At 38.9% G+C, this 27,306-nt stretch overlaps 1 protein-coding gene across 6 annotated transcripts in view; it reads right to left on the reverse strand.

The window, feature by feature from the left end:
- WAPL (WAPL cohesin release factor) overlaps positions 1-27,306 on the reverse strand; it is a 136,586-nt gene that overhangs the window by 17,609 nt on the left and 91,671 nt on the right. For 5 of the 6 annotated variants that reach the window (XM_038141078.1, XM_038141076.1, XM_038141077.1 and 2 more), the window contains 5 exons: positions 23,498-23,613; positions 9,461-9,556; positions 6,209-6,361; positions 5,836-5,972; positions 3,735-3,846 (listed from right to left, as the gene is read on the reverse strand). In XM_038141078.1, coding sequence (XP_037997006.1) covers positions 3,735-3,846; positions 5,836-5,972; positions 6,209-6,361; positions 9,461-9,556; positions 23,498-23,613 — 614 coding nt within the window. The remainder of the gene's footprint in view (positions 1-3,734; positions 3,847-5,835; positions 5,973-6,208; positions 6,362-9,460; positions 9,557-23,497; positions 23,614-27,306) is intronic. The other variant, XM_038141082.1, reaches the window with a different exon arrangement.

Genomic DNA, 27,306 nt, shown 5'->3' on the forward strand with positions numbered 1-27,306 from the left:
AAAACCCCACAACTCTTAGTTGTGAGCATCGCTACCCCAGCCTTTTATCACTACTTCAGCCTTGCCAGATGTAAGGCAGAAAGCACCTATGTGTGTGTGACCTGTCTGCAGAAGGTATACATTGCTTACCTTTGATTTTCACTAACTTTCTCCCATCAGCCTTGCAATTTTATTATTTTAATTACAGAAATTGTTTACTCTTCATTTACTTGCAGCTGGCTTAAACTGTACATGTCAGGTTCTTGAAGAACTGGGTTCTTCCAGAATGGCAGTTGATTAAAACAGGACACAGGAATGCACACATTCCAGAGGAACCCAAGGTTAGCTAATTATTGTTCAGCCAATGTGGGACTTCAACATCTATGAAGAACTATATTTTAATGACCAGCATCATCTACGTGAGTTTCCTGGTTTAAAAAAAAAAACATGCTGAAGGTCCCAAGGGAGTTTCTTTCAATTACAAAGTATGGAAGAGTTAACAGAGGGAAACTGCTGAATTTGTAGTCTGGGCTGCCATTATTTAGGCATTTCAAGAAGTCAGAGACTGATCTTAGATCATTGCTCAGAAATGCTTTATAGATACCCCTAAGTCTGGTAAGGGCAATCACACTCACACTGTAAACATCTGTACCAAGCCCTTGCCTGTTCCAGGTTCCCTTCTTTTCAACCCAACCAGCTTTCCATTATGAAGGGAGTAATGGTTCTTTTTCCCTCTGCATCAGCTCTGCCAACACTTCCCTTCAGACTGGCCTCCCAGGTTTCAAGACACTTAGATGTGATCAGATCACCAAGACACGATGCAGGAGGTTTAAGGCTGCAGGAGGGCTGCTGGGAAAGCAGAAAGGGTGGACTGGCTCTGGGAAACAAGGGCCAGGTTCCTGCCACAGCACAAACACAGCAGAGATTCAGGCCAATGAGCCTCCAAATGCTGATGTGCAACAGGAAAAGAGTGATGATATAAAAATAAGAACCTCAAATGTGAATGGTGCTTCCAGCATGGAACAAACCTACTTTAGCTTCATACCAGTGATAAGGGTTTTGTAAAGCTGGTTTCTCCTAGTCCCTATAGTCTTCATCCTGAACAAAACATTTCTACATTTGGCTCTGATCTTCTGTAAGTGTTTAATTAACCATACTGCCTGAATGCTATCTCGTGCCCTACCATACACACAATTCTGAGTTTGGAACAAGGGGATAATTGTTGTTACAACTCGTATTTGATCAGTATTCTGAGAGAACAAAAAATCCCAACCAAAGAACCAAATCAATCCTTCCAAATGCCACCCTTACAGACTGCAGTAGAAGAGGGATTTTTTTGGGTGAGATTCCCCCATCCCATTCTACTCCTCAAGATGTGTAGAACACATTCTGCTTCAAATAAATGCAGAGAAGAGAAAAAAGTAAAATAAATAAAATTTGCTCTAGACATAAATTTCATGATGTATCTAACTATGGATTTGCACTCCATACTCACACAGAACTCAGGAAAACATCCTAGTTTGAACATACACTCCAGAAATGGCAGACCACTTACACCCACTCTCATCCTTGTCTTCTCTTGCTGGTTCTATTTATACTGCAGCTTGTGGGAACAGATGGTTATTTTCTAGGGTTCAGCACTACATATAATGCACTTTTATCTTTTTTGAAGTAATTCTCATGCTGAAGACATTATAAAACCACATTTCTGAGCTTAACTACTGACAGCTATAATGGAAATATAGTTTTTATTTTAAAAATCAATAATGCTTCAAAATCTTTACAGAGCACCACTGAAGAGACAAAGTCAATTAAAAACTTATGCTTAAACACAAGGCTACAAGAAAAATTTGGTGGAACAAGTAATTTTCATGTTGTTATTTTTGGGCAAAGCTCTGTAAGATAGATGGTATTTTCTTTTCCCTGCTGGTTCAAGAGATGCCAACTGCCAGTATGCAACTGCTACTTTATACTCCTTATGGAAATGTTAAGAGTCCCCTGTACACTCAGTCTCTCCTATTGCATCTGAACAATGAATGCAGTATAAGTTCATATTTGTTTCCATTAACAGTGTCATTGTGGCAGTTTTCCCATCTTCAAAACACTTTAAGAAAACATTAACCAAATAACTGAGCATTTTTAGCTCAGTTCTTATTTATCTTACAGGGGGATTTGAGCCATGCATGCAAAGCTGAGTGTGATTTATTGTTCTTCAGTTACTTTGAACTGAGATTTAGTGGAGACATTTCTATTCATTTGGAAAAAAATAAAGTATCAGTGAAATAATTAGTGAATGAAAGGGCAGTATAGACAGTGTGCTTATGCAGAGATGTTAGTGTTGAAGCACATACTGCCAGTAGTTAGGGCACACCCATTACCATTTATCAAGAGTAGTTTGATAAATCAGTAATTTCACAATACTGTAAAACCTGTACCAAGAATGTACTGTAACGATATTCAAACATCAACTATCAATTTTTTTCTTTGACAAAAGGGAGCATTTCATCAAGTATATTGAAAATAGTGAATATAATCAATGCTTTTTGTTAGTGCAGACTAATAATAGCACGCAATTTCCTTTTGAACTGCATGTGCTAGTTCTTTTGAAAATGAAGGAATAATGGAAACTGTTAAAAGACAGCCAAAAATACCCCCAAGCAAGCTTGTACATTTTCCAGGGAACTGTAGCTGTCCTCTGCCGATCTCCTGCAACTCAGTGGTGGCAACTGTCCTTAACAGAGTGACTGTACTTCATTTATTTCTAATATCACTTGGCACTACATTGACAGCTCACAAAACAAGGAACTCATTGAACCTGGTGCCTATGTTTTACAATTAGCCATTGCTAATTTTTGAGGGAGATGGAAAACAAGCTATTATTCTAAATCAGTTACTTAAAACTACAGCTTTTTTCCCCCCACCCACAGTAAGATGTCAAATACCATCTCTGAAATGCCTATTTCTGTGGGTGCAAAGTTGCATTCTGCATTGTATGCCATTCTTCTAGAGCTACTACAGAAAATTATAAACCTCACTGATATACATAGCTACCTACTACCTATTTCAAGTAAAATCTCATCTTTCCAGCTTTTGTAAAAATATCTCAAGGGATACCCCACAGAGGTAACATTGACAAGAAGGAAAATCAAACTGCTTCAGTTTAACTCTCAGGTCATGTTACCACAAATAGATGAAACTTACCTTTCCTAGGATCCAACAGAACATTATTTATGCTCAGGGAATCCTAAAACTGCAATTACAGCAGTGCCCAAGGAGACAAGCACAAGACATGAAAAAATCCCTACAACAGCTACAGAAGAGGTGGTAATTCCCATATAAGCAAGTCTGGAGATTGAGGGCCACCCCTAAATATAAGGAGAAAGGATTCCTTTCAAATGTATTTGAAAGAATTTAAAATACAACAATAAAACTCTTAAAAAGCTTAAGAGAATAAATCAAATAGCAATCCAAGGCACAGTCCATTATTACAAAATGCCTAGTTTTTTAAAAAAGAATTTCCAAACCCAGAAGCACATAAGCAGTGGAATAAGGAATTTGTCAGTGGAACACAGGTGCTCTCATTTTTTATGCCACTAATAAGTGTTCCCTAAAATGGAGCCACTGATCCCAGAGGCACCATTAGATACACTACACTAGCACACAGTATACTGGATGCTTGACCTTGAACAAAATCCCCACCCACCCAGCAGAAGAGATATCACCAGACTTCAATGAAATGCACACTGTATCCATACCTGATGGTGCTGGGAATCATCCAGTGTTTTGAAAACCATGGCTACCATCCCGTGTGCTCTCAGATGCATTCGGAAGCTGGGCATGGCACACTTGGTCGCCAAGCTGATTACACTGGAGAAAATTAGCTGGGTTAGAACAACTGAAATGACCACACCTAACGAGAACAGCAGATAAACAAGTCTTCAACACAAGACTGACCACGTGCCTCAGACCTTGGTAAACTGTTGGAATGTTTCTTCTAAAATTTGTCTAAGGCAGGTTTGCAATTGGTGAACAGCGACTGGTGAGCGGTGTTTTATTCAAGCTGCTTATCAGCACCAAACTATGTCTGCTTTAGTTTAAGCTTGGCTAAAACCAGGATTTTAAAGGGCAGCCTGAATTTGGTTCTTAAAAAAAAAGCTGACAATTTCCAATAGTTAAACTGAAAGTGAAGCACCATGGATTAAGCATGAAGCTCTGATTTAGAGATGTGGGAGAGCTCGTTATGGACCAAGACATTATGAGAAATTGTAAATGTGAGCTTCCATTGCTGTCTAAGGCTTATCTAATTAACTGACTAGTCTCACTTATGCCTAACATTACTTATACATACAACTTCTTTTTATATGTATTGCTGCATTTGTAATTCATGGAAACACTATAGATTGCAAAAAAGATCTGACAAATGTATCAGTAATCACTGACCAGTGTAATAGTTTATTTTAAAAATGGCATTTTCCCCTAGCTTTCTCAGTAAGCTGCCTGCCATTTCTAGCACAGTGCAACATAACAACTGCTAAAAATACATTGCTTTTAAATGTGCACTAATGTGGGAGTGATTCTGCAATCAAGTCTTCCATGACTGCTGAGGAACCTGTCTCTAAGAAATTCACACAGGTGTTTAAAGTGTTTAAAAGAACCAGGCGTCTTTCTGTCTCCAATCACAACAGCACCAGTTAGAGCTTACTGACCTGTTTCAGTCTTTTACGTCTACTCCTATCCTTACACATTGATTTCCTTTGGAAAAACACTTTTCTTTTAATTTGTTAACTGAAAGAAAAGATTTTTTTTGTGCTTATATAAGTTACATTCCATTATACAAATTTGTGAAGAACTACTTAAAAATCTGATGAATTTTGCCACATAAGCAAACAGGGAGCACTCATATGAAAAACATTCCTAAACTGTCATTATAATAGTAATTCATTCTTATCATAGTGTATAAACAAACTGGGTGATAGAGTTCTTGTACTTATATTCCAGCAACAATATTCATTGATGATTTCTGAGGAACAAATAAACTTTAAAGTAGCTGTCTTAGAGGCACAGAAAGCTTTTTCTCAGCCAGTCAAATCACAAAGCACTACCATCACCTCTCTCAATTGATTCAAGCTTTTCTTTCTCTACTGCTGTAGTTTAACTGAACAGAAAGGAGAATGGAGGTACATAACAATATTATTGCATGGTTATTTTGTTTACCATTATTACAATTACTTTCATGTCCAGGCAATTGACACCGGTATCAAGTCACAAACTTTTTTAAAGTAAGGTTAACGTTTTTGATGCCAACTTCACAATAACGTGTGACTTGAATACGAAGAGTAGTCCAAGACAAGTTAAGGAACCTCCCAATAAATACTGAGGCCTCAGTCCTTTTAGTGGGTGCCAGTTATGTTATTTCTCAATAGGAGATAAAGGACAGGCAGCTGAAGTTACACAACATCTCACTGTTATCGCAGTTCTAGATTTTCCTCAAACTCTGCAGTCTTAGGGATTTTATTTTATTTTAGAATTGAATTTGCATTAAAAACAGAACAGATATAACACAAAAGATGCACTATATGAACAAGTTATCAGAAGGTATTTTGAGTTACAGCAAGGATAACAAGTGTGTCAAAGATGTCTCTAACTGCACAATTTACTATTTCATCTTCTTAGCCATACTGCTTACAATTATTCAAAATATACAAATCTTAATTATTATTTTCAGATTTTACTCTTCATGGCAGAAGTGCCAGGTAAATGTCCGTGAAATTTTAAAGCATGGTCACTTCTCTGATGCATATTTAATTCAGTACCTCTTTCAAATACAGGTTCTGTGTTTGGTATTAGATGTCTTACCTAAGGCAACGTGTGTTTAGGGGCTGATTGCTCTTCAATCCACTTAGCAAGTACTCAATATCATCTGTGAACTCTTGATTTTCACCAAATTCCACTACATCATTGAAGTGCTTTACATGTTGAACAACAGTGTATAACTGGAAAAGACAAATATTTTGACCTAAGTAAGTTGCTCTTGGGATTGATAATAATCTTAATAAGTACAGTTTAAAAATATATTCAGTTTTAAGAGCAAGGAAACATTAAGATGTTAATAAAGGCCATTCAAAATATTATTTTTAATAGGAAAGCCAAACTGTGTTTTGACACTGTTCCTTCAGTAGTTAGGATTACTAGTAATGCTTTATCTTAAAAATTTGTTAAGAATACTTACTTCTTTGTCTTCTTTCCTACATTTCAATGCAGTTACTATCTCTTGATAGGGCTGAGTAGGTATTGTCACAGTTTTTATCACTTTGGGAGGTGGTGCAGGAGCCTTAAAAACTCCATCATCTTTATGAATTGCCTCCTTTGAAGATAGCCTTACCTATTAATAAGAAAGTGCTAAAATGGGCAGATGTTTTGAGCATGAAAACATACACTAAATACATCAGGAAACAGTACAGGTGTGCAATTGTCAAACTCACATTTTGGGACTTTTTAGTCCTTGCCTTGCACTACCAAGATGTAGGTACCTAAGCTGTGTGACAATGTGTCTACTCTTAAATACAAAAAAAAACCAAAAAAAAACCCAACAAAACCATTTCCAAGTATCAGGAAAGCTCCGGGAATTCTGAAACTAAAACCAGCAGAAGAATAAATGTCCTTTATATTGGTTCCTAGGGTTCAGGGTAAGTAAACCAAACAAATTCAGTATTTATTTGTTGCTCTTTGAAGTCCCTTACCCCTCTGCACTGGAGCTTCCAGGAATGCCCAGGCTGGTTGCACTATGAAGCCCTGAGGAAGCAGCCAGCTCTGGATGGGAGCACAGCCCTGAGCCAGCCCTGCCTCAGCCCAGCCTGGCCTGCAGAGCTCTGTGCCAGCTCTTCTGGCACTGCCTGCCAGAGGACACTGCCTGCACTCGTGTCCAACCCTCCAGCCTCACACTCCAAACTGCACCTGGCCTGGAGGCAGGAGACTGCCAGTGCTCATTGTGAGCAGCACTACAAAAGCCACACAGAGCCACGAGAGCACAGAGCAGGCCTCAAACCAGATAGAGCACGCTCTTAGTATTCTCTTATTTGTGCTGGTAAATATTTTAGGAGCATATCACAGCACAAAATACAGCAGAACCTGTTCTACAGGGAGGAGAGAACTTGATGTTAGGTCTAGAATAACTACTGACAGGTTTCCAGACAACTCCAGCAAGTATTACAGGTTTCTCCTCAACTTACTTTGCTGTATTATTTTGAGGCTACTACAAGCTGAAGCGCAGCTTATCTTCAGATTACTTCTTTGGCACAAAATCTAATATGAAGACAAACTACAGCAAACAAGGCATATGGAAAAAGACCTCCAAATGCCAAATTCTAAATGTACAAGTGCCAATTCCAATGGGCATTTACTCACCCTCAATCTCTCAGTAACATCATGTACTTATCTTCCTTACACAGAAAAATGAGAATATTTTTAAAGTGTGGATGAAAAATAGAATTAACATGCAGGCATGGAAGATGCATGACCTGTTACTCCAGGGGATAGCTAGAGAGAAAGTCTTCTTGTGCACTGTACACTGACAGACAAAATTAAAATAAAAGCCAAAAGAAGCTGCTATATTACTGAAGTATTCTTTATACTCTGCCTCTATCAAGGAGGCATTTCAGTATTCACTCACTTCAGCACTAGTGGCAAAATGGAATTAAACCACCCAGAAAAACCGGTTTAGAGCACATACTGGAGGACTGATCTTATCAGTCTGTGAACACTGGAGAGCCACTGAAGGATCTCATCCAAGCCTTGGTTAATGGCTGCCCCTTCAAAGCAAACTCCAAGGGCGCTTGGAGAGGCCCTAAGAGAGTACTTGGCATAAGCAGTTTGCATGCTGTGAGTTTCTCACCATAAACCTGAGCCAGACCTCTCCCAACCTTCAGGTGAGAAATTTCTACAGAAATTAAAGAGGCAGGATCACATGTGCAGGTACTACCACTGAACATTTGGCTCAAGGCTCATTTACCTTGCACCTTTGAAGTATTACACACATGTAAATCATGGCTCAAAACCATGTCTGAAGCAACTTCAGATGTACTTCATAACAGGAGCAGCACATACAAATTCCCCTCAGTGCTTAGTGCAGCCAAACCTCTACCACATTCCTGAATTAATATTCTGATGGCTCCAGATACAAAGTAGAAGTCTGACAGAAGACAAAAGTGACTGTCTGAATGAATGAAACAGACATTTCCCTAGCTTGAAATCTGCCCTTAAGTCAGCTATCAGAGTACTTCACAAAAAACAGTATCAAGAGATTCAGCAAGCAACAAAACCTTCACTTCAAAGGTACATAATTTAAATTGAGAAAGGGGTTTAAGAAAAACCCAGGGCTGAAATTTCTGCTCTCTCCTCAGACTCTAGTGGAAATGGCTGTTTTTAACTCAGTTATCTGCATTTTCCAGGCAGTGCAGTTAACATCCAAAGAAGGCTGTTCAGAATACTGTGAGGAAGCAACCAGAAACAACCACAAATCAAAGAGGAAGAAGTACCAGAACATCACAAACAGGGGTAGAATTGAAAAAAAAAAACCCAACAAGAAACAAAACAAACAAAAAAATCTGGAAAAACCAAAACAACAAACAAACAAAATAAAAAGGAATAAACAAAAAATAAACAACTACAAACTGGTGACAACAACAAAAGCTGAAGACTTAGCACTGCAAAAATATCTACTTTCTTATTTTCTGTTCTCAGGCCAGTATTATCAGCAAGGCACCAAATGAAATTACATTTATTGACAATGTACAGTGCTCTCTTAGCATAATCAGTAACAATTGCTGCAATATAAGCCAAAGACCCTGGATTCTCAGAGTCTCAAAAGAGTTAAAAAAACAATTACTCTGAATCTCAAAACAATCACTTATTTTTGGACAAAACTTCAAGAACTGTTTTTACTCCTGGTGTATTTTTTGATATCCAAAATGTTGGTGTTAGCATTTCTGATTGTACACAGAAAATGGTGTTTCATGCATAGTATCTAAAGACTCAAGTCAGCCATCAGCACTACTCCATTAGAAAGGAAAAATAAATGAAAAGGCTCTTTTCAAGTTTTTCCTTTTTCATCAGCAATTTGCTGACTTCTGTGTTTATTACTAAGTTAATCCTGGGAGTTCCCTCAGAAAATGGAATGGAGTCCATTGTTAGAAAGCTTAACTTCAGCACTGGGGAACAGAACTTGAAGTATTTTTCTGTAACTATACTGAAGCTATATGAAAGGTCCTATTCTATAGTACTTGCACTAACAATTTCCTTTCTATCAAATTCTAACAGCTCACATCACAAAGTGAACCTCATTCTGAACTACTGTGACATTACCAGAGAGCAAGAACTTGGATAAAAAAAAAAAAAAAGAAAGAAAGAAAAAAAGAAAAAAAAAATCAGTGAATCTGGAAAGGAGATTTAGTAAACTTGAGGGAAAAACCAACCGTCTACTTACTGGGACACTGGGAGTTTTCAAAGCTGGTGGTGCTGGCAGAGCCTCTGATTCTGGCTGGTTCCAGTGTCTAGCATTATACACTGCTTTTGTGGGAGACTATAAGATAAAATAAAAGTTATTTCTTAGGTAAATTACCAGTAGTCACTACACACTTCAAAATTACTGTAGCAATACTGCAGCCAAACAAGGAAAACAAGCCTCACTTTCCCTGCTGAATTCCCAGCACCACAAGTTCTCAATATCACATGTACTGGAAAAATCAGAGAGACTTTGAAGCATCTGATTGTTTTAAAGACATATGGACCCACTCAAATGGCAAAAGACATGATATGTATTTAAAGAATTTTTTCAGTTGTCCCATCTCTTAAATTTACTCAAAGGCAAAAGATCTGCAACCCTCCTATAGACAAAAACTGACAGCTCAGGGAAAAAAACATGTTAGCAAACACCATGTCAGTAGAAATATGACTGGTTTAGAAACAAAAATGCAGAACTCTATATAGACTTTGATGCTAGGAGGAAGAAAAACACTCCAACAAAATGCCTTAACCCATATTAATAAATTAAGAAGTCTTTTTTTAGTCTTGCTCAAAAATGTGTCAAGGCAAATCAAAATGCATCAAAATTTACTGTCCTTGAATTTTTGGGAAACATAACATACTCCTTAGAGGAAGTAAAGACAGAATTCTATTTCTAGCATTCACATTTACCAACCTACTTGCACGATATTGTTCTACACTAATACTCCACTACAATTTTCACCATTTCCCACCATGCCAAGTATCAAGTAAACTCAGTAAGTACCTGCTTCCTCACAGGAGTTAGACAGCATTCTGAATGTGAAAAAATAATTTCAAATAAACATTTTCTGTCAAAATACAATGTATTAACTATTTAACCCAAATACAGCTCAAGCCCAAAGAGGCAAAATATGGCAAGCCCTAGGACCAGCCAGGGACTGTGCACCACTCCACAAAGTGGAACAAGGTTCTAGCATGACAAAAGCTAGAAAGCCAACTCTCTAAGTCAAGGGTTTCTGTATTATTGCAGAGTAAAACCCTACTGTGCTGCATCCTTCTGTTCTTCACAAGACAAAGCCGTACTGAACAAAATTTTAAGGAACATTAGCAGAATGATAGCCTCAGCTAAATGTTTTCACAGCCCAAAAGCACTAAACCATTCCACTCTCCAGACAAGAGAAAAGCCTCTTTCCCCCCTTGAGTGTGGTTTTGTGAGGTCCTGAGAAACTTGGATTGTTAAAATATGTTCCTAAAGCAGTGCTCATGTACCATTCATCAACATGTATACAGTGGTTATCATCTTAAGTTTCACCAGTTTTGCAAGGAAGCTCTTTCAGTCAGTACCTGTTCAGCTCAAAATTTTAACTGAGAAACCAGTTTTATGTTCAGGATACTGCAGTTACAAGAGAACATCTGGGCCCACAAATAGGAAAAAAAGTTAGAAAATGGTCCAGATGTTAACTGTCTTTTCTCCTATACCTTTTTGAGCAGCAAATATTTACCTGGAATCTGACTCAGGGTCTGCAATGAATAAAGGAAGGGCAATTTACAAACAAAGATTTTTTTTTTTAAATTAAGAAATATGCAAGTTTCAGATATCTGCAATGGAAAAGAACCACTGAGTGTTTTTGTGTCTTGAATTGCTTGCAATTGCTCCACACTTCATTTTAGTGCATATTTGAGATTGGCAAGAGAGGGTGCCCTGCTCTGGTGTACAGGATAATTCAAGGAAGCAACACACTCTGCTAAGTAACACGAATGGTACATCATTTTATAGAATCAGACTAGTTTGGGGTGAAGTTCTCTGCCTGTGCCCCACCTGCGTGCTCCTTCTCCTTCAGGCCTTGTGCCCCACCAGGAGCCCAACCCAGCCCCTGGCAGGCACAGGGGGAGCACAGTCAGGCTGGGTTTGAGCTTGTCCTGGCAAGGCAGCAGCTGGGCTGGTCCCCTGCTCACCACACCACGGAAGCACCCACAGTCTGCTTGGCTTTTCCAAATCCAGCACCTCTGCCGTGCATACACACACAGGGCAAGGAGGCCCAGCCCACAGGAAGCACATTCAGTGTCTGAGAGGGAATTACAACAAAGTACACAAGCAGCTGTGGCAGCGCAAGCAAAAGGGCCACACAGCATTAGTGTGTCTCCCCCAGCAGAGAGCAACAGCTGATGCGTAGGAAAGAGTTCAGCAGGGCAAACAGATAAAAGCAAATTCCTTCTAAATACTCAGGGCTCACAGGCTTCCAAAGATGGTATGCTTTTTGTTTAACAGTCAAAAATGGGCTTTTCTTCTCCCATCTCCCTTAATTCCTTACTAAATCAAAAGCTAGGGCATCCCGAAGTGTTTTGTGACATGGCAGTTTACAACTTAACCATTACTAGTGCAATAGAGAAAAAAGGCTACATTTTACATATGAAAACAAGCAATGCCACCAATAAATGCTTGTTCTGAGAAAGAGGACATCTGCATTTAACAGCTCTCTTGTAACAGAGCCTGAAGCACAGCTGGAAATAGTAATCCTTAAAATCTCAAATACCTATGGAAAGTTAGTTTTAGTGACCATTCCTTGTAGTATCTTCCACTTCAAATCAGAAAAGATCTAAACAAGTGATTGACCTGTGATTCCATACCTTCCCAGCAGTATTTCCTTAGACACCCTGCCACTTGCTATCTGGTCAGTCTCACACTGCCTGCAGACAGCTGGTCCACCAGAACACACCTGCAAATATCCAGCGCCGCTTGCCAAAGAAATATGTTCTCATCAGCACATTAGCAGAGACTTTGGAGCCTCTCTTACAACTCAGCAACACAGCAAACACATCCCTCCTTTCCAACCACCTCTTAAAGCAACCTTCCCATTTTCGCTTGCAGCACAGAATTAGGATGAATTTCCAGATCAAGTGCAAAGAAACTGCACCAATACCGATCAACCAGCAAGCACTGTGTGGACTTGCTTTGGATTACTGTGTGGCAGAACTGAAGCCAGGAAAACTATCAAAGATCAAATGAATACTAGTGGAGAACGACTTTTCAGAAGGGCTTGATCACAAAAGCAAAGAGATTGGTTTGTTTGGTTTTGGGGTGTTTTTTTTAAAAGGCAACTCAAATGCTTGCAATAACAAGCTTCCCTGAACAAGCAACACTGATATTTAAGCAGCAATAATTTAAGACACTTTCCCTTAAAGACAAGAAAACCTTGCAATTATTCAAATAACACAGACCTTTCTCTCATAATGCCTTCGCTAAAAACTAACTTGGGATAGATGCAAGTGGAAGTACATCACTCCTTTGAATTCTGTGTTCTTAAGGCAAATAAGTTCTGCAATATTAATCAGCTGTAAGGGCTTCTGCTGAATAGCAAAGGAGTTTCCTTTTTCCATACATCTAGAAGTGGCAGCTGCTCACACAGAGACACATGTCTGAAAGACTGCAAATATTCCAGGGTGGGTATAAGGCATATGGTACTGTGGGATTCTGCATGTGGTTCTGGGGGGGTGAGTGCAGATAGAAAACCAGGACTAATGCCAGGGATTTTACAAAATGCAGAGAGCTATCTCTTTTGTAAGATCATCTCCAAATGGCATCATCGATGGGTCATGCTCAACCTCCCATCTCTGAAAGCCTCCAAGCTGAAATTTTCAAGAGCTGGCACTCTGCATATACTGATGCAGCACTGCCTGCCATTCATACATGTCAGAATCACAGAAAATAAGAGCCAGGGACATGAGTCACACAGAAAATACTAGCAAAACAAGGAAGAGCATCTATTTGCCAGCAAGAATGCTTTCCAAGGTAGACAATGGCAAAAGAAAACTCAAGAACATTTTCAGCAGATATCCTGATAAATGAATTATTTATATCTGAAATGCATTCAGTAACACTGTATGCCAGATGCTTGTCAAAACTACAAGTTCCAAAAAAAACCCCAATAAACAAAATATATGAGTTACCACTCTGTATTCATCATCATTAAGAGTACTGTCCTGTCCTGCATGTCTCACTTTGAACAGGAAAAAGGTGACAAGCCTGTTATGCAGCAGAGGAATATTCATGATGGACAGTTTCTTTTGAAAAGGGAAAGGAATGAATATCACTCAGAGCAATGAAAAAGAAATCACACTTCAAAACAGGAAGATGGAGTATCCATTCAGCACAAGCTGAGCCATGTTATAGAACAGAAAAAAAAAAAGTTAATTTGGACTTCAGGGAAGACAGCAGTTTCCAACAGCAGTTTAAAACCAGCACCAAGCTGGTTTTGCAGTGCTCAAAATCTGAACTGCACCTCCATTACTTGGATCAAAGTAGCAGACTAGTGCCAATAAACTACTGCCATGGATCACTTAACTGTGAGGTACTATTCCATTTAAACACAAAACACATTATGCACACACGTAGCCAGACAACTACAAGCTGTTAGTCAAACAAGGTTTAAGAGTATCAGACAACACAAGGAGCAGGGGAAAAAAATGTCACTGAAGCTTTTTCTGCATCCAACTTCTGAAGATCTGCCAAAAGCTTTTTCTTCCTTAAAGCTCAGGAGGAGGCCCACAGGGCACAAAATAATGGGTCCAACACCCAAGTGAAGGATTAAAACAGAACTTAAGAAACACGACAATCTAATAAATGAGATTCATTAACAGAAATAGCCAGTGACGTTCTGTATGCTGCTTATGCTGAGTGTATTCAAAGGTCAGCTCAGAAGCAGAAGCAAAATGGTTATGGTCAATATTTTGGCCTGAAACCTTCAATAAGTCTCATTAAAAGGGACAGGGTACAATAGTTTAGACGTATCACCACAATACTGAAAACATAATGCTTTGCTCAAGAGAAGAGAAAAACCTGCAGTTCAAGGAACGCCCTGGCACAAGCACTTCCCAGCACAAACTGCTCACAAAAATTTCCTGCTCTCTTGGTTGTGAAAGGCAGAGAGAAGCAGGCCAGCACAGACACAGGTCCCCCTCCCCTCCTCCTGTTAATCCTATTCTACCCAAAGTCTACCCATCTACTAACAGGAAAGCCTTACAAAATTGTGACTGCAATGAAGTTCCAGAGGTGATACAGTTGAGGTGTGTGTACACCCACAGAAAAGTTTGCATTTGGATCAGTAAAAACACTGCTCGAATAAATCTCCCAGATGTCCTCAGTTAGAACAGCTCTGGGGTTTGCACCACTGAGTCTGAGGATGCTGACCTGACCGCTTCCCAGCGCGATCAAACTTCAGCAGCACCTACCTCACGCCACCTGTTACCAGGCACTGCCTACACCCGGTCAAAACAAAGCCAATTCAAAGTACAAGCTCTGAAATGGCTCTAACAAGGACACCGGGCCCTCAGCACCACTGATTTCCCCCTCAGGACGTGCTTGCGTCTCACCGTGCAATTACTGACTGCACATCAAATCTCAGACAGAGCTGAGCGAACCAGCCATGCTCATACACAGGAGCTGTGTATGTACAGTACACAGGAGCTGTGAAGACAATTTTGCATATTCATCTGCATATAAATCAAGCTCCCACTAGCAAATCAAACTGGTGTATTTTAATTCCTTTGAGCGTTTTTCCCCTTTTAGAGCTTCCTACAGGAGACCTTGTGCAATGTACCACTTATCCTACACAGCTGTCCTGCGTTGCCAGTTTACTAAAACATTAAGTTAATTACTGGAACTACACAACTGATGTGTGTGAGGTTTCTTTTGCAGGGAATATGAGGATGCAAGAGAGAATCTAGTTTGAAAAATACTTTAATCAATCTTTGCTTCTTGCCTTAGAGCTAGTACGAACTGGCAGTATAAAATGCCACATTTCCACCATGACATTAAATGTTTTCCATTCAACTTGATTTTTCTACTTCCTGAAAAGTCTAAGTAGGCACAGGGGAAGAAGGATTTCCAGGCTTATTTTTCATTTGTTCCTCTTGCCTCTATGAGGACTTAGCATGTTATGTTCACTTTGCATCTCTACCCTTCTCAGACAAAACTGCTAGTACCTCTCTTGACCACTTGTACCACTCAGAAAACAGGCATTTCCAAGAATTCTGTTCCCACAGTTCTACCCAACAGCTGCGTATGGGGACACTTGAGGAAGCACTTTGACCAGGTGGAAGGATCCCAGCTTGGCATCTACCAGAACAACCTCTTCACCATGGTTTAATATGAAGGAGTGAGAAGAAAATAATTTTTATCAGCATCAAATGCTTATCTTGAAGTGAGAAGACCAAATCCTGACATCTTCTTTCAGTCCAGGATGGCTTTGAGGGGCTAAATCCCAACTCAATTCAGTAAAATTACAGCAGCTACCTCACTCTTCAATTTAGGTGACTAATCTAAAAACCTGCCAGTCCTGACTAGTATCCTGCTTACTAACTTACACATTAAGAATTGGTTTTGGTCTAATTACTTTAATAATAATTAAAAAGTCCATAAATGGTAAGCACTTGGAAGCCAGTATTAAATAAATATGCTTACAGAAGAATTTGGTTTTGCAAATGTTAGGTGAAATAATAGTGTCAATTTGGTTTCTAACAAATCAGCTATTGAACAGATTTATTCTCACCTTTCATAATATTTTAAAAATGTATTTTTATTCCAGCAATATATGAAAATTGCTTACAATAGACAAGCTGATTATAACTGGCTGGCACTTACAACAACTCATCTCTTGTTCATCGTTCCAACAAAACATATTTAGACAAAAAAATCCCCACAAAAACCACTTCAGTTCAGGATTGGGGAGCCAATCTGCCAGAAGTACCAACCAGCAAATGAAAGGAAAGCAGTGCAGAAGCAGCAACAGGCAGTCACAGGTTGTCAGCTCTGCCCAGCACCGTTTGTCAGCCTGCTGACAGACTGGGCTTAGCACTGAACTGAGTGGTCACCCAATATTTACACTGCTCAAATTCAGCTTGACTCCTCAATGGAGTCAAAACAGCTTATGCCAACTAATAATCTTTCCTTCTAAAAACAAGCAATTTCAACTTTCTAAATTAGGATGCAAAGAGCAGCTCAATGTGCATAGTTATCAGCAGTTTATTATCACTGAAAAAAAAGCTTTATTACAACTGTTCATCCTTGGGGTAGGACACACTTCAACTAAAGTTTATGCAAGATGAAGACAAGCAGTTATTTTTAAAATGAGCCCTGGACAATCTACTCTGATCCTACCATTAAATGTATAGAAAGGGCTATGACTGATAGCAAAACTTTTGAATTATGATTCCTCTGCTGCTTTTTCAGAACTACTTATTTGAAATAAGCTATGGAAAAGAAATTAAGCAAAATCACATAGGTTTGTGCACTTAAGATAGACTAACATTCACATACTCTAAAACTTAAAAATGAAAGAACAAAGAAAAATCTTGAAAAATCTGATTTGGGGAAATGCTGATTCGTTTGCAGGCCAGCAAAAAGAAACGTTACTCGCAGGATGCCTTTGATAAACATCTACTGCACAGTACAACACAAGCTAAGTGGAAAACTACAGACCACAGAGCAGCCTAGTTTCTGTCCCCTCCCACACACACGTCATTGTCACATTAGCCCTAAGATTACGCAGCCAGCCCAGAGGGGGCACGGGTTCGTACTTCTCCAATTTCAAAATACTTTCAAAAACGAGGTATAAGCTTTTCATTTTCAACTTCTAGTTTACTCAGACCCAGCATTTGTTTCTAACTGGTATTTATAGCTCCTTCCAGTCAGCATGAAACACCAGTGGAGAAAGCTCCCATCAAACTGTAAACGATCTCTTATACCCTTAAAACATGTATTACAACAAATGCTAGCAGAAACAAAGGCTCACATTTAAGTTGGTTTTTTTTTCAGGTATTGACAGTTTCTGACATTGCCTAACCTTATAACAGGAGTATGTTATTTTCCATTATGAAATTGACCTCCTCGTGGAAAAAAACCTGCCTATGAGACAAGAAAGATGCATTTCAATAACGAACTATTGAAAAACAAATAGTCAAAATGACTATTTGCAAATCAGACTGAAATTGCACAGAAGAAAAAAAGGAAAACTTCTTCCTGGTTCAGCATTTGGTAACTGAAAATAAGTGCTCTTTACACAGTATTGATTTAACATGTCCTTCCAACTTACCCGTCCAAAGACCACGCTAGGAAATCTTGCAGACATTTGTGTACTTTGTTGGGTACAGAAGTTATTCCTAAAACTTGACTAAAACGTGAAAAGCAGTGGTTACAGGGTTATGACTGGCCCAAGTGTTTCTCTTGGATACAAAGTTCAGCAGCAGTCTGCTGGCTAAGCTGTGTCTGAATTCAGCAATGCTTCCATTCACGCATTCAACGCTACTGTCATGACTAACCCCACTAGCATCACTTGATCAAAGCGCTGCACGGAATCCTGCTAACACTGCTGTGTTTAGCGAGCATTTCTCAGTTGCAATGTTGACTAAACCAGGTTAAGAGGATTTCATGTCTCTTCTTGGGTCGCCTCAACTGAGTAGATAGAATAGTTTAGATTTTCCTAGTGAACTGGACTAAGATTTATGTTAAATGTTTCCTTTATAGTGAGTTATTTTTATAGTAGTACACAACACTAGCAAACTGAAGGCACAGTGAAACAGGAGGGAGCTGGTCAAGCAAAGGGAGAACAAAAGCAGCATAACCACGTGCTTCTGTAAGTACTTTTGGCCTCTTTCAGTCCTTCCAGTAGAAGGCTTTGTTGGCTTTGGGACTGGGTTTTTTTTTTGTAAATCCAAGAAGATCTCAGCTTTTCCTGGCAATTGCATTCCACACTAGTGGAGGAACTTTCAAGCAATGCCACTTTAGTGTACCAAACTTTAACAGTACTTTAAAAAAAGTGCTGTCACCAAAATGTTCCCAGGCACAGCAAGCAGTGAAAGCCAAATGCCATGCCACACAGTAAGGCAAGAGGGCCCCATGGCAGACACCTGCCAATTAACAGCTAAAATGCACTAACAGCTATCAGCTTGATCTAGCACATCCCAATCAAATCTGTCACTATCTCAAACCCACTGAGCCTCATGTCAGCTGCCAAAAAGGACTGCTGTGATTTTATCCCAGCTGGCAACTAAGCCTTACCCCCTCCTTGCTTACTCACCCCCAGTGGGATGAGGGAGAATCCAAAGGGTAGAAGTGAGAAAACACAAAAAAATAAAGACAGTTACACAGGGAAGGCAAAAGCCATGAATGTAAACAAAACAGAACAAGGAATTCATCTACCACTTTGTATGGGCATACAGTTTTTCAGCCATTCCCAGGAAAGCAAGGCTCCATCTGGTGTAACAGCTACTTGGGAAGAAAGGCCATCACTCCAAAGGTGTGTCCCCCCTTCCTCCTTCTCCAGATTTTTATATTGCTGAGCACATTGGCATATGGTATGGAATATCCCTTAGGTCATGGTGACCAGCTATCCCCTCCAAACCTCCTTGTGCACCCCCAGCCTCCTGGCTGGCAGGGTGGCATGAGGAGCAGAAAAGGCCTTGGCTCTGGGTAAGTGCTGCTCAGCAATAACGAAAATATCCTAGCAGTACCAACAGTGTTCTCAGCACAAACCCAAAACAGCCCTCTAAGAGCTCCTCTGAAGAAAATTAACTCTATTCCAGCCAAAACCAGCACAAACAGAACACTCTGTGGTCCAGTAATTGAATGGGCCAAAGGAAACACCATGGACACCAAGTTAGTGGCAAAGAGGTTTTTCCATACCCTTTCCTGTAGAAGCCAAAATGTGCACAAGAGGAAAAGAACAAGCCCACTGATGTATCCCCATTCACTGGGTACATGTGGGAATGTGTACACAGTTGCAAGCCAGACAGGTTTTCTAGGGCTGAGATTTCAACTTAGTGAAATTTAAAGACATTTCTCCAGGTATGGCAATGTAAGAGAATAAGAAAAAAATTTAAGCTAGTTTCAAGTCATTTAAAAACAATAACTTTTCATTGCAAAAGCGAATATTTAATTGAAATATGCACATTTTAACTGGAGTCACAAGTCATTAAGCAATGAATTAGCCTTCAGGTTAGTTTTTAGCTTGATCAGTAGTCCATAAATCGTCAATGTAGACTGACCATGCACTGAGCACTTTCTTCCTCATCTTACCAATCATAAAAAACACATTTCAAACTCTCAGGAAAATGTCAGTATTTTAGGGATGCTAAATTCTATAGTAGCACGGAAGCTTTATGAAATATACCCAGTGCAAAAGGTATTAACATTTAAGAAACTAATTCCAAAGGACTTGTTTCTAAAATTCACCTACTCTAAAGCATAGGAAAAAAAATCCTGATAAAGCACTCATCTAATTGAAATTTCATGCTACTTTGAGAAAACATAAAACTGAGTCTGCTTCCAGTTGTGCCAATCTGAGAGAGCCAGTGCTTTTTTTTCCTGTGATACCTCCTGTCTCCTTCATGCAGTTCCTTCAGTCTTCCCACATGCCTCAGCAGCCCCAAAGAGCAGTAACAGAAAGATCATCGTTTCTGCCCCCCTCCCAGGCCCCTCAAGCTGAAAGGCTCCCATACCTTTTAACTATGATTTGCAACTCTATCTAAATTCTTACCCTGAAATATTCAAAGGTAATCACTATTCACCACGTCTAGGTTAGCTTCCTATGGCCACAGGCAGAACTAGGATCAGTACTGAGCTGCAGATCACTCACTATACATTTTTAGTTTAAGAGCAGATGGGCCATGCCAGAAAATGTGCTGTTCAGAGGACTTGGTGGTCCCTAGTGACATGCTGGACAACACAAACACTGAACTGACACAAAACACTAAACATAATCATTAATTTTTAGGGCTAATAGATCAAAAGGTAAAGTCTGGGGATAGACTAGCCCTCCTTATCTTACACTTGTTTGTTGGCTTTTTTCAGATTCCTATTTAGAGACAGATATTTTGCATAAGACCACAGGAAACTGTTCCAGAGTATTCCTACAAAAACTGTTTCTCTTCATTTGCTGACTCTAGCTAAAATCTGTTGTGAAAGCAGCAGGAGCAAGAAATGTCAGGAAATAATTTTTATGCTGCCTATTTTCAAGTCCTTGGTCTCAGTAGATTTGGACCATAGCAACAAAAAATTTCTTGTCTGCTCTATTGGGTTTGCCTGCTAATGGAGAATTAGTTTCATCTGTAGAAGGGGAACTAAGCTCAAAGGGACCAGCAGGTGGGTGTATCCAGAGCTCCCAAACTGACATGCTAGAGCATGAGTTACCCAACCAGTTGAATTAAAATTGTAAACAGTTGCAAACAAACTTCTGCAGATGTTACTCATGTATGCTTCACACCCATAATTTGCAACTCAAGTCATGCCAATATTTATGTACTGTAAGTACTTAATTATGTTGCTATGGAATGTAACACTCCTCCTATAATTCAGGCTCCGGATAAAGAGGTTTAATTCACATAAAAGCATGGCTCTGGTTGAGACTTTACTCACGTATCAATGTCCTTGGTTACTGCAAGCAGGCAGTGATTTCAGTCCTTACAGTAAAAGCAGTGTTTAGAACCACTGTTATTCACAATGTCAATGATGTTAGTAATATTTTGTTGTACATACACTCAAAGTTTCAAGAACTGGAGTCCAGCACTAGGAGACAATGATCGAGTTTTCAAAACTACAACCATGGGTGACAGATCTGCTGAATACAGAATGGAAAAAATACTTGAGCTTTCTGGATCTGCTGAAATTTAATGATAGTACCGGCTGCTTCCTGAGTAACAGAGCTTTTTTCTTGGCAGCTCAGCGTGATGCAGTGCCACAGCTCTGAAAATCACCTAACAGAAAACACTTAATACTGGATCTGCTAGCTCCTATAAGAAAAAATAAATGGTGCTGACACAGTGAAGTAGTTCCAGAGATCTTTTTGTTGAAGATCATTAGTTATTATCAACAGGTTAATACCTTTAGTTATTTTTTTCCATTCCCAGAATGAGAATTTTCTTAAGATACAACTAAGATAAAGAGCCTATATCCATATTTTAGGAAGATAATTATAGCAGTTCTAATTACCTTCAGAACAAGCTTTACAAGCTTTTTTAGTAACTCCATGTAACAGCCATATGATTAGAGACACTGAAGTTTAAATCTGAATCTCAATTACAGCAACATCTACTTCTAGCTCCATTATATCACTACAGGGTCAAAAAAAGCTGTTTCGTTCTCAACTTTCCCAACTGAATAAAATTTATCCCCAACTGAGAATTTTCTAGAATGGAAACCATTCTCCCTCATAGTATGATATTGCTGTAAGGCTTTTTCCTTACCCCATAATTTCATGATATATACATTCAAAATTAATTAGAAGCATTTTCACATAAAATCTAAGGGATTTAAAGAAGAAAAATTAACAAGAAGCACATGAAATGCAATTACAGAACAATATTTGTGGCATTTAAATATTTAAATTTAAAAAAAAAACCTTCTGTATTTAGCAGAACACCCACAGTTGTTTTATGCTGTTAAAATATATAACTGAAAAAATTACAGTCAAATTTACACTTCCTGTACTTCTGTTTCTCAGTGTACTGTAACATGTTCACTGATAAGAAGATGAATTTTAAAAAATGATTAGTTAATCAGCAGAAGCTGAGGAATTTCCATCTCCAAGAAATACTATTTCAGTTGTGAAAACAGCCTCCTCACTTATCTAACTTCAAACTATGGAGGGAGGAGCTTCTCATTCTGTCCAAAGTCAAAGCAACAAGTGACACTTCTTTTTCAAAGGGCATCACAACTGACAGGACCTACTGGTCACGTATCCTCCCACATGAAAATACTCCCCAGCATGCTTTGAGAGCTAAACCAAATTTGTCATCCTTTCTCCACCCACAAATCCTTTTTTTTAATGAGAAATTGATATATAGCAACACAACTGGGGAGATAAATCTTCTGGTTCTGGAAGACCACAAAAAAAAAAAGCGCACTGAAAAATTACTTCAAGTGAAACTATCATATAGCGCAAGCAATTAGTTACCTTCATGAGGAATTATAAGAATTTCTTAGAAAAAAATATTTTAAAAACTTCTTTGAAGTGCTGGACTCATGAACACACTCTGAACACACATAAAAGACAGTTTCTATAATACCATGCAACTGCCACATCTTGCAAACCCTATGGAACTCCAAGGGAAAGCAGAAATATAAGCTCATTTCCCTCTGTCTCCTCCTAGAGTAGTTGTGGGTTGCAATGATGGTGAGACAGGGACTGCTGTCACCAGGTAACACAAGTTAGGCAAAAAGCTCATGAGAAGTCCTTAAGCATTGGAAATGTTTGTCCTGGACTAAGATAGGTCATAAAAGCTTCATTTAATGGAGATTACATGGATCCCCCTATTGCAAACTTTTACCTGGTGGCTACACTCAATTTTTGCTGTATGCACATTTTTAAAAACCTCAAAATACTGAGTACCCATAGTGACAGATAAACCACGTTTCTGTAAGATCAAGAAAATGAATAAGCTCTTTTCATGCTGTGAAAGGGCAAATTCATACTGAATATTACACAGCTGGGGTGAGGAAGACTGGGGTGAGATTGAAAGCTATTTTTTTTCCAACTATAAGAAAATCTCACTATACCAAATGCTATAAATGCACTTATCCTTATAAAGACTATACAAATGCCCAATTTGAAGTTTTAAGAAAAGTTCTCTCCTATAATATGACAGATATTTCTTAGGAGAGCAAAAACAAGAGACCAAAAGAATCCCTCCCCAAACACCATCAAATCACAAAGTAAAATACACAGAATTTACTGATGCTTTGCTTTAAAAATGATCACCAGCGAATGCATCTGCATTACAAGTCTGGTTCTCCATAGCAGTAATGTGAACCTGAAAAGTGAACCTTCCAGTAATAAATACAAAACCATTGCACTTGAATATTTCACTTTTCCAGAAATAATATTAAAGGCCAAATATGATCTCAAAAATAATATTAAAGGCCATATGATCTCAAAAAACCCTGTTGCATATCTAAGAAGAAACATCAATACTGAAGAGTTCAGTAAAATAAGAACTTTGTATTGGTCTCAGCATTATTACTTACCCGCTTTGGCCCACTAAAAATCTTCCTGGTGTTTTCCTTAGATTTATCACCTTGTTTATTTGTGGATTTCTTATTGCCTTCAAGCACACCAGATGCATCCTCTGAAAACTCCAGATCTGTTAAAGGTAAATATAGACATGAAACAACCATTTTAAAAGCTGCTGAACTGCTAGAGCATTTCTTGCATCTGACAATTCCACATAATGAGCATTACATAATGAGCAATCAATATTTATCAGAAAAATCAGCCTTAGTGCCAAGCACAGTCCTGGATGCAGCTCAGGCTCGCTGACTGGATTGCAGTAATACACAGAAGTATGATAAGGTGCACAATCAAAAATAATACAGCACCTCTTGCCCACTGGGTAAGCTGCAGGCTACTGCTTCCCATCCCATACTCCAGCAAATCCCAGGGCACCTTTCACAAGAGCTTACTAATGGCTGGCTTACTGCTACAACCCTGAGCAGCAGATGAATAAAGCAGGAGATTGGGCTCTTCAAAAGTGTGAGATTAAGAGATTTATAAGAACACACCACAATTACAAAAGAGAAGAACTGATCTTCCTTCACTTCTCATGAAGGCAGCCTGTTTGTATTTGCTTATTCTGCTGTGATCAGCTCAGGAAAGAGTCAGCTAGCAGAAACTGCTGACATGGCCTCTCAATGGATTCCATACTTGCATTACCACCGATTCCAATACCCCATCCTGGACTGTAAATCTGCAATTCACTCATCAAATTCCATTTTTGTCCTTAGGTTTTTTTTAAACTTGTGTCGCTTTATTTGAAGCACAATCCCGTGGAGACAAGGGAAGGGGTTTACTTGGCACAAACCAGAAGTTACCACAAATTTCAAAATCAAAATAAAGACAGGCACAGAGAGGCACTGTTTCATCTGACAATCTGTTTAAAAAACAATCCATTCCTGAAAAGCTGCTGCTGTTTGAAAAGTGCACTGCAGGAATACAAGCAGGTAGGATGGGTTACTCTAATCCCAAGTACACAGGACCAGCCAAGCTGGTTAAGAAGGCAAGCAAAGGCAAAGCAGGCAACCAGATTTCTAATGGCATTTTCAAGGATACAAACCTTGTCTGAGGAATAGAACTACTCTTAAAATAAAGCTCCAAAGTTTCCCAAATTGTAGTAAATTTCAGCAGGCTTGGCAGCACCAGAACTGGCAGGATGCCTGCTGCAAGGCATCTCCTGGAACCAGCCTTTCACTGGTTCATTCTATCCCACTGGTGTTCAGTGTGTTTGTGCCAGGTGAGCACATGAGCCTACAAACATAGCATCAACAGCCCCTCTGAAAACAACTGACTTTAACAGAAGTTTGATAAAATTAGTGTAACTGAGGAAAAATACTACAGACCAATTTCCATTAACGTAAATAACACAAAACTACTTCGAAATCGAAGTAAAAGACAACTTAGTTCTTGCTAAAGCCAATTTAAGGAGTAAAATCAAATTGCTTTGATATATATCCTTACAAATCCTGAAATATTTTTGAAGAAGTGCAGTTTTCAAAGAAAGTCAAACCAAAAGAACTGGACCCTCCTATTGTAAATTAAAAGCTAAAAAGCAGTTTACTTGACCACAGCCAGTACAAATATGCAAGTCATTCTAGAAATACAAAATATTTCACCCACCAAATGAGAACAGTAACTTGTGCCCTGTGCTAAGACTTGGACCTGGCATTGCCTTCAATAATGATTAACAATGCTCTGGGATCAACTAAGCCACAATTTTAACACCTTCAATTTCCTTGTTTGAATTCTACTCCTAAGTGATTCTGAACTATCCCATTTAAATTAGTTGATTTTAAATTCAAAGAAACTTCTTGATAAAAAAAAAATGCAACTTCTGCTTTCAATAGGATAATTCTGCATTTTCTAATGTTGCTAGCACATCAAACACTTAGTAGCTTTGTAAGATGACTTGGAATGCTTCTATCTGAGCAGTGCTTTTGAAGGCCTTTGAGGCACTCTTAAAGCACTCTGCATACATTATCTTAGCAGACTTTTAAATCTAAACTAAACAGGGTCTGGGGGAGAAGTCTTCTGTTAACTCAAGTGAGGAAAACACTAGAGTAGTTTGGTAAGCAGTGACCCTACTGAAGCTTGATTTCCACTGGCTCTCTCTTGTATGGCTTTTTGGAGGAGTTTTCTGCACCCTCCCCTGAGAAATTAGTAATATTACCTTTTTTTCTCAGTATGGGAGCATGTAAAGCCTTTTTTCCTCTGTCTAACCATTTTCAAGGCATTTATAATCTTTAAGATAATTTGCCTGTCTTGGCTAGAAGATGTTCAAAGACCAACTAAGCCAACAACCACAGTAAATTTCCTGGGGAACAACAACGGAGTTTTGTTTTAGTGTCTCAGGGCAATTCTGCAAAAGGTTTTGAAGCCCAAACAGGACTCTGCCTTTGAGGACTTTGATGTAGTTTTAATTGGCTTAAAATATTTACCCAGTGAAGGTGACTCAGTTTTTGAGAAGATGCAAAGGAATTAAAATAAAAAAATAGGGCAAGTTGGCTCACCAGAACTGAGCTGAGTGCTAGATGCTGATATACAAAAGCTATATTACCTAAAAAGATTATAGGAATCTCATCTTGATCATTGAAAGGAAAAATGAATCGATGACACAAAGGTTCAGCTGCATACAGAACTGATTTACAAAGCAAAAGACTAAGCTGCAATATAGATTTACAGCTCCCCATTGATTATTACAGTCAAGTCAGTCACTTTCTTCCAGTATTAAAAGCTTGTCCTCACTGGAGTCATCCTGTACTCTGGCCACTGAAATGACAACAAAAGCAGTGTTTCAAATCTAGGGAGGTCTCACCAGTACTTTTAGCCCCTGGCATTTTGGCAGAATCCAGTTGGGAGGCTCACAAGCCAAAGGGGCCTTTGCTTCACTGGGTTGCTACAGAGGAATCTGAGAGAATTTTAGATTGCAATGGCAAAATAAATTTTTACTAGGAACTCAACACTTCAGCAAAAATCTAAGGCTAATAAAGTTGAGAAGCATTTTCATTAAAAAGTGTTGTAATAACATCTAGGAATTTAAAAGGGGGAGCTTTTTTTCAGAGGTGGGGGTTTTATTTGCTTGGCTTTTGTTTGAGGGGTTTTTTTGTGTTTTTAACTACTTCAGGAGAAAAGACTATCATAGAAGTGAGCAACAGAAGATGTTTTTCAATGAAAGACAGTCTAACCAAAACTGAATTTATCTGTTTTGCAATTTTTCCTGCACTAACAACACCGTTCCTGTAGTCTTTGCGCTTTCTTAAATTCCATTTGTCGAAACATTTAAAAATGTATTGTTGAACCTACTTTCCCTCTGTGAACTACTAGACTAGAAGCAAGTCTTTATAATATTCCATTACAAAATCTTCATCAGATGTTTTAAATTAGGGTTCTAAAGTCTGTTTCATAAAAATACACCTAGATTACAGCAAGTAACCAAATCAGTTATTATGGCAAAGTAAGGCTGTGACAGAAAGCATCAAAAGCATCAAGCTTCTTGAAAAACTGATTATGCCCTGTAACACTCTTTATGCACAGAACACCAAAATCAGTCTTGGGATTTTCCAGGGCTGAAATTCAGAGAGGCAGACTGGCATTTCACCTGTCAACCTGAAACAGGAACACTGGATTTTTATCTAGGCACTTATTCATTAGTACAAAGAAAGAACAGCACATACAGAACTCAGATACCATTAGCACCTCTCAGTATTGTTCACCATTTCAGGACAGAGTTTTGTTGTGCAAGACGTTCTGAAAGCTGTTTCTCAGGCTTGGAGTCAAAGCTGGC

Source organism: Motacilla alba, chromosome 6, assembly GCF_015832195.1.
Source record: "Motacilla alba alba isolate MOTALB_02 chromosome 6, Motacilla_alba_V1.0_pri, whole genome shotgun sequence".
NCBI classification, from domain to species: Eukaryota; Metazoa; Chordata; class Aves; order Passeriformes; family Motacillidae; genus Motacilla; species Motacilla alba.